Source organism: Phaenicophaeus curvirostris, chromosome 1 (assembly GCF_032191515.1).
Source record: "Phaenicophaeus curvirostris isolate KB17595 chromosome 1, BPBGC_Pcur_1.0, whole genome shotgun sequence".
NCBI classification, from domain to species: Eukaryota; Metazoa; Chordata; class Aves; order Cuculiformes; family Cuculidae; genus Phaenicophaeus; species Phaenicophaeus curvirostris.
Genome location: NC_091392.1, coordinates 204,486,275 through 204,502,575, shown reverse-complemented (window position 1 = coordinate 204,502,575; position 16,301 = coordinate 204,486,275). Strand labels below are relative to the sequence as shown.

The following is a 16,301-nucleotide window of genomic DNA, read 5'->3' as shown; positions in this document are numbered from 1 at the left end:
ACCTCCAGGGAAGGTGACTCAACCACTGGGACGGCTGGATGAGGTGCTGAGGGACATGGTTTAGTATTTGATAGGAATGGTTGGACTCAGTGATCTTGTGGGTCTTTTCCAACCTGGTGATTCTATGTTTTTATGATTCTATGCAACCCTTTGGCAGGACCTGTGGAGAGAGAAGCCCATTCTTGACCAGGTTTGTTGGCAAGACTTATGACCCTGTAGGAGACCCATGCTGGAGCAGTCTGCTCTTGAAGGACTATGTCCTGTGGAAGGGACTCATGCTGGAGCCATTTGTGAAGAAGGTGTTTGTGGGAAGGCCTCATGTTAAGAGAAGTTCATGAAGGACTGTCTTCCATGGGAGGGACCCCACTCTGGAGCACGGGAGGAGTGTGAGGAAGAAGGAGCAGCAGAAACACCTTAGGAACTGACCACAACCCTCATTCCTCATCCCTCTGTGCAGCATCAACTGGTGGTAGAGAAAATCAGGAGTGAAGCTGAGCCTGGGAAGCAGGGAGGGGTAGGGGAAGGTGGTGATATGATTAGGTTTTATTTCTCATTATCCTACTCTGATTTTGGTTAGCGATAAATTAATTTCCCCCAAGTTGCATCTATTTTGCCCATGACAGCAACCGGCAAACATTCACTCCTTGTCCTTATCTTGACCTGGGAGCCTCTTGTTGAATTTTTCTCCTCCTGTTCAGCTGAGGAGGGAGAAGGGTAGAGAAGCTTTGATGGGCACCAGGCATCCAGCCAGGGTCAATCCACCACATTCAAGAACAATCTCTGATAAACTTCCCCTTTGGACATTTCTATCCAGCTGGTTTGTATGTCCTTCCTTTTCTCCTTTCTCAAATAAGTGCTAGTTTGTTTACATCTTACTCCAAGATGCCACATCTCTCCAATTTACTACACAGGAAATACAAGCACTGGCAACTCCAGGGTGCTGCAGTGTTGAGTATCCAGGTTTCTCTTCATATATAGCCCCTTTTTCTCTGTAAAGAAACACAGTCTTAAGAGCAATTTTGGATTGTATTAGTCAAATTTATTTCCACTGTAGAAGCACACTTGTTTCAGTAATAAAAAAATAATGTTTTCTTTGCAGAATAAAAGTAATCCTGTACTGGTATAAATATATTTACTTGCACAAGAACCCATGTAACTCATTCAACATATACTCAGATTCAGTATTCTCGTAGTCCTAAGTTTCAAATGGAGTCAACAAAACTTGTAGAAAGATGAGAAACGTGAAATCTGGCTCAGTTGGGATTTAAACATATAATGAAATAATAGGAAGCTTCCTTAATTTTTTTTTTTATTATTTTACATTAATGCACTGCTTATGAAAAATACAGACTGTCCTCAGCACTGACCATGTGTGGTTTTTTTTAATTAAAACACACTATATGATGTCAGCCACAGAATCTCACCTGGCTGCCTCACAGACATGACAGAATTAACATCAAATGTCTCTGTGCTGAGACTCTGTGTGTCTGCTCCAGAGATTCTCATCATCAGTTATTGTCTTTCAAGGAACCAATGAAGTCTAGCAATTTACTGCAGGGGGTCATCACACTGATCAGACAGCATTCCTGATCAATCAGTAAGTCCCTATCCTATACCAAACAAGCTCTGTATTCAATACACCATTATTAATGACCTTGTGCAACCAATAGTCCAGCTCAGAGTAGGTAAGGTTGATGTGTAACTTCATCTAGTATCAATACTTCATGCAAAAGGAAGAATACTGTTTTCTGCACTCCCATTCAGTTCAAGCCACACAACAAGAGCAACCTCAACTGCAGCAAATTTCCCTTGGACTTCAACTTTTAGATAATTCTTGAACTCTTTTTCCAATTGTGAGGGTGGAAAAAAAAATAAAAAGGAAAATAAAAGTTTAATGAATCAGTTCCATCATGAATCTCTGTTGTTGTATTCTAACTGCTATTTAGGTACTGTGTGGGCTATTGTCAGCACCATGCCCTCACAACATATGTTGATTTATTCTGATCCTTCCTTACTTTTGTACAGTGAAGAAAGTACAAGGTTCAGCCTTGATTCTTCTCAATGTGTCTACAAGAGGGGAACACTGAACTAATACAGCACAATACCAAAGACAAGGGAACATAACACTTAGTTCTGATACACTGGGAAGCAATTTCACACATAAGCTCATTTATGTAGGCACACTGACATACTGAGCACCATTCTATTTTTTTTTCCAGTCTAATATCAACAGCAGACTTTGAACAGAAGAATGTTAAGCCTCTAGGACAGTTTCAGTGTTAAGAAAAGAACTACCTCTATTTCACAAACATCAAAACACAACTGTTGGCACTTTAGTCCAGAAGTTCACTGCAAGTGGCCCTCTCTCTGAATTCGAAGGCGCTCTTTCTCCACTTGCAAGCGTTCCTTCTCGATCTGCAGCTTCTCTGACTCAAACTTTAGGAATTGCAGCCTCTCTTTCTCTAACTGCAAACGTTCTTTTTCAAGCTTTAACTTTTCAGTTTCTAGATCCAGAGGCTGCACGATGGGTTTTTCTGTCTGAGGGAGGTCATTTTCCAAGGCAGGTTTTTCAGCATGGAGAGTCTGTAGCCTGAGTTTCTCCCATTCAATCTGAAGTCGCTCCTTCTCAATCTGAAGTCTCTCACGCTCCAAGTCAACATGCCGCAACCGTTCTTTTTCAATTTGCAGGCGCTCCTTCTCTACTTGCAACCTTTCGGTTTCAATGTCTAGTCGCTGCTTCTCCAGGTCCACCTTCTGTTTCTCCAGATTTAGAAGCAGGTGAGAATCTTCATAGGCTAACCTAGCTTGAGCAGAGCTTAGACTTCCAAACTCTTCAATGTGGGGAAAGTCTGGCAGGTCATTTTCCTTTTTTGAATCTGGCAAAACCGATGACAAAATTTCTTCTTCTTCTTCAATAGGAAACTGCAGAGAGGAGTGTGAAAGACAAGAATTACATCCCAGTCTTTATACCAGAGTAAATTTGTTACACCACAACTTGATTGAAAATAACACTGGGGTTTTCATCCTAAAAGCTACTCAGAACTGTTTATCTTGCATGCTGTGAAATAACCATGCTATATGAAAAGACTGTTTTCTGCCATCACACAGGCAGAGAAACGTGGTTTATCTACTGATTAATATCTGGTAGTGAAAAATGGAAAATCAGTTCATCAGTGGGCATGCAAAAACATACAGAAAATATTGTGGTATAGACATTATAGAGCGTTCAGAACTACCAACAAAAGAAAATGGATGTACAAGAGCATATGCTGATCTCATTTTTCATATAGCTGAGTGACATTTATGCAAGCCACTAGGAATTTGTTGTGACTAACTATTTACCAGAGCGGTTAGCTCCATAGGCTACGTGGTATGTAAGCTAACCCAGCCTTCACTAACTTGAAGATTCTATTTCTAGAAAGTATTTAATACTGACATTTTTCACATGCTCCTAACCCTTCTAAGTGTATTGAGTGAGTCAATAAACAGGACTTGTTTAACCAACTTTGTGTTATCACATATGTCAGAAAGCTACTTATGAAGCAGATGACTAGGTGGTTAAGACCATTGCTCTTGGTGGACTGTAACAACTCATGCAGAATTTTAGCCCTTATGTGCTACAAGGGATAACTGTTCCCCACTAAGTATTTTACAAGAGAAAGGCAAACTGAGTAAGCTATGGGTTTAGAAAAATCTTAAGACAATAACAGCCACTACAAGTCCTCTAGCATTAGAACAGGCAGGCACTCTTCTTCAGCAGTTGTCAGGCAGCTTATGCTGATTTTTATTTCCAACACACATCTCAACTAAGCTAGGACAGGAGCTGCTTGCCCCCCTTCCCTCAAAAAACCCAAACCCAAACTGTTTGAGCACCCCTGTCTGAAATGAGAACAGAAACAACAAAACTATCCAAACATTCTACTCCAGCTGGCTGCCTGCCCCAGGACAGTAACGGTACTGGGAGGAGTAATAACCTGCCTACAGGGATCCACAGCTGCTCGTCAAGTTCTAAACGCTAAAAATCAAGTTCAACACTAAAATCCTGACAAGAGAGGAATGGCTGACTGACTTAATATTTTCATCTTCTGTGGGTCCATTTTAAGAAATGCAAACAGTATTCTGTTTCTTTCTGTACCTACAGGTAACATACACTTCCGTTTGTTAAAGACGTGCATTTCTCTTCTCCGTTCATCCATACAGACAGCCTAAGTACTAAAAAAACCCAGTTTCCTTCAACAGCGTATTTTCATCCTACTGACTGCACTCATTTTTATCTACAGTACATACAACAGGAAAATACACATGCAATTCAAAGCTGAGGGATATCAATTTAATAGTCAACATCCAAGAGCTTACACACAACTGCAAGTTGCTAGATTTGAATACCATCTCTCTGAAACATATTTGTTTCTACAGTTTCTTTAAGTCACACATTCAGAACAAAACCAGAAACAGATGCTATGAAGAAACACATCAAAAAAGCCTTATGCTGAAATGAAATGAAGGCCATATTGCATATAGCTAACGTATGTCACTCACTTCAAAATTCTGCGGATCCTCCTCTTCCTCTTCTACTTTGATTTCTGTTAAAGATCCACCAGCTTCTCTGAAGTCAGTGATATTTTGCCATTCAAAACTAGATTCAATGGCAAATCCCATTTTCTCATCCATGTCTTCATTGAGAGAGTCATCTAAATTGGATGAAGGAAGGTGAAACCCAGCACCTACTACTTTGATGTTTGCATTCAGACGTTTTCTCTTCATGAGTGCTCTCCAGTCAAGGTATCGCCTTTTCACTTCTGTCCCTGTTCTTTGCTCTCCTTCACCTACAGCATTTACACACTCTGCTATTTCCTCCCAAGCTTTCCGTTTCATCTCATTAATTGTTGTATTAAGCTGCTTTGAAAAGAGTACTTCTCTCCTTTTTCTGATTTCCTTAAGGAGAGTTTGAGTTTCCTGAACGCTAAAATTGCTTTTTCTCTTTCTTTTCAATTGTTTCATTTTTTCCAGCTTTAACCTAATAATTTCACCACAGCAGACTACAGAGATGTTCTGAAACTAATCAGTTATTAATACAAGTAAAATTTAAAAGCCAATGAAAGCAGAGCTCAGTTCTCGTGAAGTGAATTTTCTCTTCACTTTGTAGTACTTTCCTATTTGTCAGGCTTCCTAAGAGAAAAAGAGCAAACAACATCAATCTCCAAAGTATACACCGTATATTTTCATTTAATGAACTTCACTCCTAAGTCACCATTTAAGGAATGCATATTTTAAACTGATCATTCAATAGAAAAAAACCATTTTGTTAAACTCTGAATATGAAGTAGCTACAGACACCTTCTAATCTCATATGAATTATAAATCCATTAATATATCCATGTCACGAACTGTTAAGGTTGACTTGATATTTCCATTACAAAAATACAGCTATCTTCCTTCAACTCATAAGAGTTTTGCCAGCTGGGATTTGCTTAAGGCTGAAATCTGACATACATATTTCAGCTTGAATGCTAAACTGTTTCCACAAGAAGCTAGAACTGTTATATCTTTACTTCAAAAACATGAGATGTTTAGGGGTCTGAAATTTCTGAGACGCAAGAAGCTAAGACCGTTGAATCTTTACTTCAAAAACACGAAACGCTTAGAGGCCTGAAATTTATAAGACACAGTTTAAATGAGACACCATTTCCAACAACAAAAAAACCCAGAAATAGATAATTACTAAAGCTTTAGAGGCTCTTCCAACTTACATTAATCACAAAACCAAGCAAACAAACAAAAGAACTGGAACAATTTTGCTGAATGTCACAAAATAACTACTAACTCAAACAAATGTCACACATGAGAGATGTTTTAACAGGAAACAGATTTAGGAATAAGTCAGTACGTGCTCACGTTAAACCCCCATTCTGCCCTCCTCATACTACAAACCACCTCCTGTCAGATGTAATCACAGGTTGAAAGCATGTCCAGTCCTCTGCTCTCAGCAATAGCTGGTCCTGTGCCTGATGCAGAAAAGAAAGCTACACCCCACAATACACCTGAGAGATTGTGTGCAACTGTACAGAAAGCAGAAAGTTGGAGTGGAAGAAACAGGGGACAATCAATGCAGTGATGAATATATCATAGAACATATTACAAAAAAAAAAAAAAAGGATAATTAAAGCAGAGATTGAGAATAAAGCGGTAATTGTCCAATTTAGGATTTAAATTGAACGAGCTTTTGTACCATGCTACCTACCACTTTAGGCAGTTTAAAAGGCTTTAAACCAAGTAGGCCAACGACTCGCTACACAGTACTCACAGTTTCAGGCTCTTACGTTTGTTACCTATTTATCTAGTGCAGACTTTATCTACCTGAAGTAAATGCCTTGCCGATTATATATTTGGTTGCTATTGACTAAAGGACCCAAGTCCCTCACAGCTACACAGGATTCTTACATTACTAAGTATATTTTTCTCCTAAAGTTGCTTTAAACATAAGTATCAGCACATTATACAAAAATTCTCCATTCAGAGGATAATGCACATAACAGTTCAGACATCACTCTTTATCTCCTTGTGCTATTGACTGTAAATAAGAAGTTCACTTGCAAATTTTTCCACATAGATCAACGTTCTTTCATATCCAAAAAGTAAGCTTACTGGCATAAAATATTATTCAAAATATTGTATTTAAGAAACTGATTTTTCTTGTTAAATCACTGCCCTCACTGTGAATCCATCTACTTCCAACAGTTACTAGCTAGCAAATATGCAAAACTGAGTCTCAAGAAGAAATCAATTGCATAAAGCATGAGTGTGTACAGCACGCACTCTACAGAGCTTCCACGCAGATGCCCAGCACTTCTGACTCCTCAGACTCATGCTGGAAGCCACATGCTGCTCTTCACCATGAAAAGATACTTGGGCTTTCAAGGAAGCAGCATCATACTTACACCTCTAGCAGCAAAACAATTTATTTGGTACTGGCTGTGCTTTTTGAATGCAAATTACAGCATTAGTGCTTTACTATTATGATCGCAATTGAATTTCTTGACCTATATACCAAATTCTAAGTTTCTCTTGCTTAAGGTTTTTTTCTTTTAAAAAGTCACCGAGCAGATAAATTCTTCCAAAAAGTTACCTGCCTACAGAAGGAATTAACACTTAAAGAAGCTTCACTGTTAATAAGGCTGGGGAATGTGTAAGAGATTGAGGTATCCATTTTGAATTGGTCTTCCAAAAGGTAAAAAGAATTACACAGAGGTCTTATATACAACATAAGCTTAACAAGAACCACAGTATTTCTGGCTTGTCACTACCAAGACACCAAACCTCTCTTTTAAGGCCACACTAACTTTTCTTGAAATCGGTAGAAATTCATGTTTGATTTTAAGCAAACACTTAACTGAACATTCAGGTACGTTGCCAAATACGGAAAAATGGGTTTGACTTTCCAAAGTACTCGCTAATTAGATATATCAAGCAGTTCAAAAGTACTAGCAGATACTTAGTTGTCTCTTTAGGCACCTAAATATCAGACTTTTGCTGACTAACAGCTGGTTATCTCAAGATATAGACTGGTTAAGACCTTCACCTAGCTCCACCTGGAATGAGTGAGGTTCAGGCCATTTCCCAGTAACAAGGAACCACAGGTTTTGAGACACTCATACTGTATCTCTACTTACCCTGGCCTTGCCTGAATTTCTCAGTGCTAGCACAGCAGGACAAAACTCAGCAAAATCACAGGAAAACAAAAAACAATGGGTTACCAAATTTTCATTGGTGTTATTTCCTAAAAATAATTCTATATGAATGTGGAAGACAGCCAGCCAAATCTTCAGCTTAGCTGCAATGAAGGTTGAGAGTTAAAAACGAAAAATGCCAGGTTACCCTGTGGGTCAGTCTCACTGCTCCTTGTGCAGGCGTTGGGCATCACCTCTCTGATCTCCCCAGCCACTCTTTGTGAAGTGCCTATCTTGGGTTTGGATTTTATGCCATAAGCCAAGCACATAACCTTTACAAATCATAATATTAACTTGAAAACTACTGGCATCCGATTCTTTTATTATCTAAGTTTTACTTTAGACTTTTTTTTTTTTTGGCTAGAACACACTCAATACAAGCTCCTGATTTCCCCAGCAAAGCAGCAGCAAAGCCTCTCTATTCCAAAACTCATGGCAATGAACTTCCAATTGGTAAGGACACTCTACCTTTTCTAACTCTTTCCTTTTTGAAAGCTTACAGTCTCCTTAAAGACAATTCCTTTCTTATTAATATGTCAGTGACCTGTCCTAACAGTACACCAACTGCCAGAGGTAGATCAGCTCCACTGTGCGACTGTTTATCCTTCTGACATATTAACCAAAAAGCATCATCATCTAACTAAAGCTGAGGTTTAGGATATTCTGTTTTCTGACATTTCTAGATGGTCCCCAGGACACTAGAATCATAAAATGACCCGAGTTGGAAGGGAACCACATGGATCATTGAGCCCAACTCCTATCCCTGCATATTGCATCCCTCCAATATTAGTTTTTAAGGCAAAAAAAATTGAACTGTTACTTGCTCAAAGTACTAAACGGACAGGAATGGTAATAATCTAGGACTTGTACATATTCCAGATAGTTACAAGAAAAAAACCAACCAAATCTATCACCATTGGAGGTAAGAGAAAACATCACTAAGAAAAGGATTCCTGCTCAACTCAATGACCAAAAGTATTACTGGTACATGACCAAAGATGTCAGCCACCTGACAAAGAAGATCTGCAGTCTGCTCAAGCCAAAGAGAACACCCTGGAAAATAACAGGATGCCAACAGCCCATTGCACTGGTCATATAGCACAACGTTAGATGCAACTGCAAAATGCTTATTTTTATAGTTTGGGTAGAGAAGCAAAGCACTGGCTAGAAAAAAAGAAACAGTTCTGATAACAAGGATGTTAAAGGTCTTCCAGGGAAGATGGAGGAGCTGTAAGTGTGATGCAGCTATGTCAGGCCAGAAGAAACCTGTGGTCTAAAAGGTTCACAACACTGGAACAGAGAGACACAAACCATTTGTCAGGGTTAAAATGAAACAAATACTGCAGAACTAAAGCGGACACTGCACAAACACAGAGAACACACACTGAATAACTTGCACGTGTGAAAGACAGAGGCATCCGCATTCTGCCTCCATGTATTTGTGTCTCCTTTACTCACACCTTAATAGCGAGAAAACGTGCTGGATCAACAACAACAAAAAACCAAATAAGTCTCCCTAGAAAACAAGCAAGCAAGCAAACAAATCCACGTTTTCACCAAGGTTGAAGGATTGTTGCTAGCATCAAACTTGAACTATTCTCTACGAAAAAAAGGCCTTTTTTTTTTAAAGTATGTCATCTCCATGGTTTGTCTTTTTCTTCTTTTTTTTTTTAAAAAAAAAAAGCTTTCAGGGCTTACTATTTAACAGAAAAACTTTAAATCAGGGGGACCTGCTGCCTACATAATTTTTTAAATCAAATTTATTAGTCTGAGGATCTTTGCAGGACACTAAAGCCTAGGGCTTTCTGGGAAACTTTGTATGTGAAAACACACAAAGCTGGAACAACTTATACTTTTGTACAAAGAGGGGCTTTGCTACAGAAGGGTCTGGGTGCTGTTGAACCCAAATTCCCAAACAGACAATTCATCCTGTCAGGAGTTGGCAGTTTAAGCACATGAAAAGGCAGCACCAAAGGGAACCAACAGCACCTGAGAAGAGAATGAAGGAGAGAGGAAATACTAAGGATGAAAAGCAGCTGTGGATTCAGGCTGTTGAACCCACGGATTCATCAGTCCGAAGCTCCCCATCTCTCACAAAGCAATGGCCCTATCAGAGAAATGAGAGAGTTGAAGTTGTTCAGACTGGAAAAGGCTCCAAGGAGACCTTGGAGAAGCTTCCAGTACCTGAAGGGGCTACAAAAAGCCGGGGAGGGACTTTTTACAGGGGCGTGGGATGATAGGATGAGGGGAGGATGGCTTTAAACTGGAAGGGGGAAGATTTAGATTAGACATTGGGAAGAAATTCTTCCTGCTGAGAGCGGTGAGGCCCTGGCACAGGTTGCCCAGGGAAGCGGTGGGGTGCAGGGATGGGGCCTTGAGCAGCCTGGTCCGGTGGGAGGCGTCCCTGCTCGTGGCAGGGTTGTTGGAACTGGATGGGCTTTACGGCCCCTTCCAACCCAAACGAGCGGTAGAACCACCGCCCCCCACCCCCAACCAGGCCCTGCGGGAGGCCCTGAGGGGACAGAGCCAGCAGGGCCCCAGCAGGGCCCGCCGCGGCCCCTCCCGGGAGCAGGAGGAGGCAGGAGAGGAGGAAACCACCCCGCGGGGAAGGTCGGGCAGCCGCCTCACCGCCCCGTGGGGCAGCAGAACCCGGTCGCTCCCTCCCGCCCGCCCCGCTCGGCTCCCCGGGGAGCGGCGCCAACGACTCACCTGCGCCCGGGTCGCTGCCGCGGGGGCGCCGGCCCTTTAAGAGCCGCCGCGCTCCCATTGGCCGAGACGCGTGTCAATCACTGCTCCCCGCATGCCTATTGGCTGGAAGGCGGCGGCCGCGCCTCCTTAGCCCCGCCCCCTCCCCGTAACGGGGACGCGACCGGCGCAGCGGGGCCGCCAGGCGATTGGCCAGCGCCCCTGCGTGTCTCCGCGGGGCTTGTAGGTGATTGGCTGGTGGCTGGTCGAGGCCCGCCCCCCGCCTCAGTGCGCGGCCGGCGGGTCACGGAGTCACCGGGTTGGAAAAGACCCGCTGGATCATCGAGTCCAACCGTTCCCATCAAACACTAAACCATGTCCCTCAGCGCCTCGTCCACCCGTGCCTTAAACATCTCCAGGGAAGGTGACTCAACCCCCTCCCTGGGCAGCCTGTTCCAGTGCCCAATGACCCTTTCTGTGAAGAATTTTTTCCTAACGTCCAGACTAAACCTCCCCTGGCGGAGCTTGAGGCCATTCCCTCTTGTCCTGTCCCCTGTCACTTGGGAGAAGAGGCCAGCACCCTCCTCTCTACAACCTCCTTTCAGGTAGTTGTAGAGAGCAATGAGGTCTCCCCTCAGCCTCCTCTTCTCCAGGCTAAACACCCCCAGCTCTTTCAGCTGCTCCTCATAAGGCCTGTTCTCCAGCCCCTTCACCAGCTTTGTTGCTCTTCTCTGGACTCGCTCCAGAGCCTCAACATCCTTCTTGTGGTGAGGGGCCCAGAACTGAACACAGTGAACACAGTATTCGATGATGAAAAAACTGGAATGGGATGGAACAGAATGGATGAATGAGATGGAATGGAATAGGATGGAATGGATGGAAGGAATGGGAGGGAGGGAGGGAGGGATGGATGGATGAGTGGATGGATGGAATGGGATGTATGTATGTAAGGAATGGAATGGGACGTGATGGGATGCATGGGATGGAATGGGATGGATAGAATGGAATCGATGGAAGGAATGGAATGGGTGGAATGGATGGATGGATTGGGATGGAATAAGATGGATGGGATGGGATGGAATGGGATGGGTGGATTGGGATGGAGTGGGATGGATGGATGGTATGGTATGGAATGGAATGGGGAGGAATGGGGTGGATGGAATGGGATGGAATAGGACAGGTGGAAGGAATGGGATAGGATGGAAGGGATGGGATGAAATGGAATGCATGGGATGGGATGTGGTGGGATGGATGGAATGCAATGGGTGGAAAGAATGGGATAGGACGGAATGGGATGGATGGATGGACGGATGGGATGGAATGGGATGCGAGGGGATGGGTGGATGCGCACTTCTCTGCATCGTCTGTGGGAGCAGGGGAAGCTCAGCCTCCCATTTGGGAATTGTAGAATCGTTTGTTTGGAAAAGACCTTTGAAATCAAGTCCAACCATGCCTCTCCACTACTAAATCATATCCCTATGCATTTCATCTGGCCATCTTTTCAACACCTCCAGGGATGGGGACTCAACCACCTCCAAGGGCAGCCTCTGCCAGTGCCTGAGAACCCTTGCAGTGAAGAAATTTTTCCTGATGTCTAATCTGAAACTCCCCTAGCGCAGCTTGAGAACATTTACACTTGTCCTATTGATAGTGAAGATGCTGGCAAATAAGCTCTCTAAGACTTATTCTGGAGTTTTAGAATGCAAGCATCCTTTCTCAGGCCTGGGCAATGCAATGGAGAGATCTCCCATCGTGTGCAGCGAAACAAGAGCTCCTACTAAACCATACGACTACTAAATGTTTCCTACTAAACCATATCCCAGACACTGTTCATTCTTTGGAGGGGATAACATCTTGTGTGAGGTATGACCTGTGCTGGCTAGATGTGTCTCTGCGGGAGGGGAGAGGAGAGGGAGAAGAGAGGCTCCCAAGCAGATCTTATAGTGACCTTCCAATACCTGAAGGGGGCTACAAGACTGTTTACAAAGGCTTGTGGTGATAGGACAAGGGGCAATGGGTGTAAACTGGAGAGGGGAAGATTTAGACTAGACATAAGGAAGAATTTCTTCACTAGGAAGGTGGAGAGGCACTGGCACAGGTTGCCCAGGGAAGTTGTGGCTGCCCCATCTCTGGAGGTGTTCAAGGCCAGACTGGATGGGGCTTTGAGCAGCCTGGCTTGGTGGGAGGTGTCTCTGCCCATGGCAGAGGGCTGGAACTGGATGATCTTTAAGGTCCCTTCCAACCCAGACTAGTCTATGAGTAATGTAAGACAAATATACACGCCAAACACTTTTGTGACGCTCTCTTTTCTTGGGCTCTTTTCTGTGTTCTCAGCTGCATGCACGTGAAATTTCTGACACTTGCTTTTCGTATTACATCCTGTTGCCTAGGTAACATAACCTTTGTGCAGGCTTGAGGCACTACTTGCTGATAGATAATTCAAAATATTGTTTATTTTCTGACGTTTGCTACTTCTATTCTACCTAAACTGATGCACGCACGTGTTACTTAGCATATTTATTAACAATTATTTGCTCAGTCTTTTAACATCTAGGTTCTGGGCTGTATTCAGTATTTGGACTTTAGCATTTTGACTGTGTGATTCAGTTGTTTGATTCATGTAGCTTCTAGTGATCATAATTGTGATGATGAGATCACAAACCTCCTTTAAAATGGTGTTTTCCCGTTTCAGAGAAACTACACATGGAAAAGCTATGAACTTCTCTGCTTACTTACAGGTAATGGTAGTTTTTGCTGCCAGTCTTGCCCATTGTGTACTAAATATAATAAAACTTGAAACAGTAAGGACTAAGGTAACAAGACTCTGTCATCTTGCTGGCTATGTATGGTGTAGGGGTATTTCTTACCTCTGTACGAATAAGGCTTCAGTTTACATTATTACCAGTATTTTGACAGAAATAAGATACAAGTGTGCCCTAAAACTCTTTTGAGCTAGTTCGAAGTAGATTCAGATGCAACTAGGTGGAGAAATGATAGAGTGAGAGTCATTAACAGTCTGAGCCTCTGCCAGTCTGCAAAAATAGTGCTAATTATACCTCATTGAGTATCCTTCTTTTACTGTGAAGCACAAAACCCTTAGTGTGATTAGTATCCATTAGAATGATTTTAACCAGGAAGCACATGATTTCATAGGATAGCTGCACACATAATTCTAGATAGCTCTGCTTTCTCTCCCTGTTGTTATTCCGCTATCACAGTTAATTAGAGGTGAAAAAACAGCTTCCTCCAACAAAAATCCTTGGACCTCCTTTGTTCATGTGATCTGCCTTGTATTTATGCATAATAATTATGTGTGCTTTTTCATTAAACCTCGACTCTATTTATTTGCTTTTAATGACAATGAGGAAAGCCCCACCACATGGAAATGTTTTCTTCATAGAAAAAGTGTGCAAGTCCATGGTGAATTCTCTGGATTTGTAGAACATGCATAGGCAATTTCCTGATTATGCACAGAGTTCCATGAATACACCTCTCAAATTTGCTCTGTGAATCCCTTAATTGTTCAGTAGAAGCTTTTAACATTATGAACATTGTTAGAATTTGTATGTGCTTCCAAATAGCTCTTGCTAGCTGGAGGGAAAAGGCCCTGGAGTGCTGAAACATTAATTTTTATTGCTGTAAGTCTGCCCATATACAGAGGTTTGAAGGTCACAGAATTTTAAGTTCTGGATGAGACAACACAGGGCTCCCTTTTTGTATTAAAGCCATTTTTGCATGCTGTGCACAAGCATTTTACACTAAGTAGCTCATTTTATTCAAAGAAACGTCTAAGTATAGAAGCCCATTTGAGTCAAAACAAATATCTAATGATTTGCAATACTTAAATTGTTAAAAACATCAATCTGAGCTAGATGAATCTGATTTAAAAGATACCAAATAGAATGGTATTTATTGCTTTAGAATGGTAAACTTGAGAGTTTTTCTGCAGACTAAATAAAGTTTATCATGGGAGCAGCAAATTGATCTGAAAAGGATATACAAATAGAAGGTCCAAGGATAATTTTAAAAAAATCTTCTCACTGCAGTTTCTTGGTTAGAATATAACATTCAAAATATTCTCCAGTTGAAAAAAAAAAAAGAGATAAAAAAGTAACTAACCTTATTAGAAACACAGTAGATTCTGTGGTTTGAAACTCACTGAAAAAAAATCAGACCTGAGAAGGAGTTGGTTGCTCGGTGCTTTTATTTCACAAAAGAATGAACAAATCGGCAAACATGTATTATCATACTTTCCATATATCAGCAGAGCCCAGGCAGCAGCAAAATGTTACTGATCTCTATGCTTCATTGGATGTTAGAAGGGAAAAAGAGTAAATTGAGCATAATGTTCAGTTATAAATACTGTCAAACACAGCCCTGGTTTCAGTCTGTTTTAATTAAAATAGATCTTATGCTGCCTCCTATTGGTCACCTACAAACAGAAACATCTAAAATCAGACTCCACATTACAAACGGCAGACAGCACATTCTATAGGCTATACGTTACCTATACCTACTGCTAATCAGAGGAGGTATAAGCTTTCTTCATGGAGAGATACCAGAAATAAATCTGACCTGGTAAACCTACTCCATTTTGTGAATATAATGAATTTTTAACAGCAATAAATTGACTTATATAGAAAATAAACTCATTAGTACATAAACAATAATCATCAGGTCTGTGCAAACATAATCAATATAAACACCTGAATAATTGACATTTATTGTAACAACTAAACCAGTATGATAATGTTACCAAAGTGCCATAAAGTTTGGATAGCATTCTTTAAAAATGATCCAATGTAATCATTACAGGATATTAAAATCCCACATACAATACATATTATCTTCGTGTATATTATACTTGGTCATGCTATAATGTGTTCCGTGACATATAATAGTATTAGAAATGTTTTGGTTACATCATTTAAGTGCAAATAGTAGATTATAACTTTACATGCAATTTGTATGTTTTAAACACCTTACTATATTTCAGTGAGAACATAGGTAATCATTAATCCAGTCATTGACTATTTTTAGAGGAAGGTACTTTTTCTTAAAGTACTGTGAACTTTGAAAAGTCAGAAAAGATGTAGAAAAACTCGCTTTGCAATAATTTTGTGATTTATTTTTTTTTTAAATTGCATAACAGCTGCATAAAATAGACTGACATATCTATTGGATCTGGACCTACAGCAGTTACTCATGCAAGTAATCCATATTCTCTGAGTAGCGTAGTTGACTTCACTGGGAAGTCACTTTACATCATTAACAATTAATCACAGGATTTGGAATATAGGCTCTTAATTCTATCATAAAGCCGTATCTTCAACCATGACTCTAAGCTGCTGCTTCTAACACAGCTTCTTCTGCACTCAGTGCTATCAGATTTAGCTCTCTGTACGTGGAATTGTGGCAAATGACCTTTTTCCTCTGTGAAAGTTGTAATACAGGCTTACCTACATAACTGAAGAAAATTAGTACTATTTCACAGTAACTTTTCTGTAAACAATTGTATAAAGTAACTGACATGACTATGTTATTTCCTCATCACTGATCCACACCACGTGAAATCCACGAAGGATTTGTCAAACTGGGAACTGACATTAGTTCCTGTGCAAAATGTAGCATAGAATATTAAAGAAGCATGTCTTATTTTCCAAATTAAGCTCCATCCTGCTGTTTATATGACCCAGCAATTTGGTCATGACACTGGCAATTAAAAAAAACTGCACCGTTCTGCAGTCTCTTCCAATTTGCATAGCTATTTATACCAGTGTACTATGGGCATAATACATTATCTTTCTCATTGCATAAATTGCACACTCGCATTACTTAGGCATAAAAACAACAAAAAAACACAAGCAAAGGAGAACTGGGTCTTGTATT

At 41.1% G+C, this 16,301-nt stretch overlaps 1 protein-coding gene across 2 annotated transcripts; it reads right to left on the bottom strand.

Moving 5' to 3' along the window:
- Positions 1–1,024: 1,024 nt before the first annotated feature.
- MSANTD4 (Myb/SANT DNA binding domain containing 4 with coiled-coils) lies at positions 1,025–10,458 on the bottom strand. 2 transcript variants are annotated; one of them, XM_069883541.1, is made up of 3 exons: positions 10,437–10,458; positions 4,540–5,169; positions 1,025–2,922 (listed from the first exon to the last, which is right to left on the bottom strand). In XM_069883541.1, the coding sequence occupies exons 2-3, from the start codon at positions 4,999–5,001 to the stop codon at positions 2,347–2,349; spliced, it is 1,038 nt and encodes a 345-aa protein (XP_069739642.1). In that variant the 5' UTR covers positions 5,002–5,169; positions 10,437–10,458; the 3' UTR covers positions 1,025–2,346. The 2 variants fall into 2 exon arrangements, with proteins under 2 accessions (XP_069739642.1, XP_069739643.1); XM_069883542.1 differs by lacking the exon at positions 10,437–10,458 and adding an exon at positions 9,121–9,343 and having other exon boundaries at positions 4,540–5,165.
- Between the last annotated feature and the right edge of the window lie 5,843 nt (positions 10,459–16,301).

What these genes read in the sequence shown, in the direction of transcription:
- MSANTD4 (XM_069883541.1), bottom strand. Translation starts at nt 5,001, where the DNA reads ATGAAACAATTGAAAAGAAAGAGAAAAAGCAATTTTAGCGTTCAGGAA. An exon ending in AGGATCCGCAGAATTTTGAA is followed by an intron (nt 2,923 to 4,539) that starts GTGAGTGACATA and finishes TCCTCTCTGCAG; the next exon opens with TTTCCTATTGAAGAAGAAGA.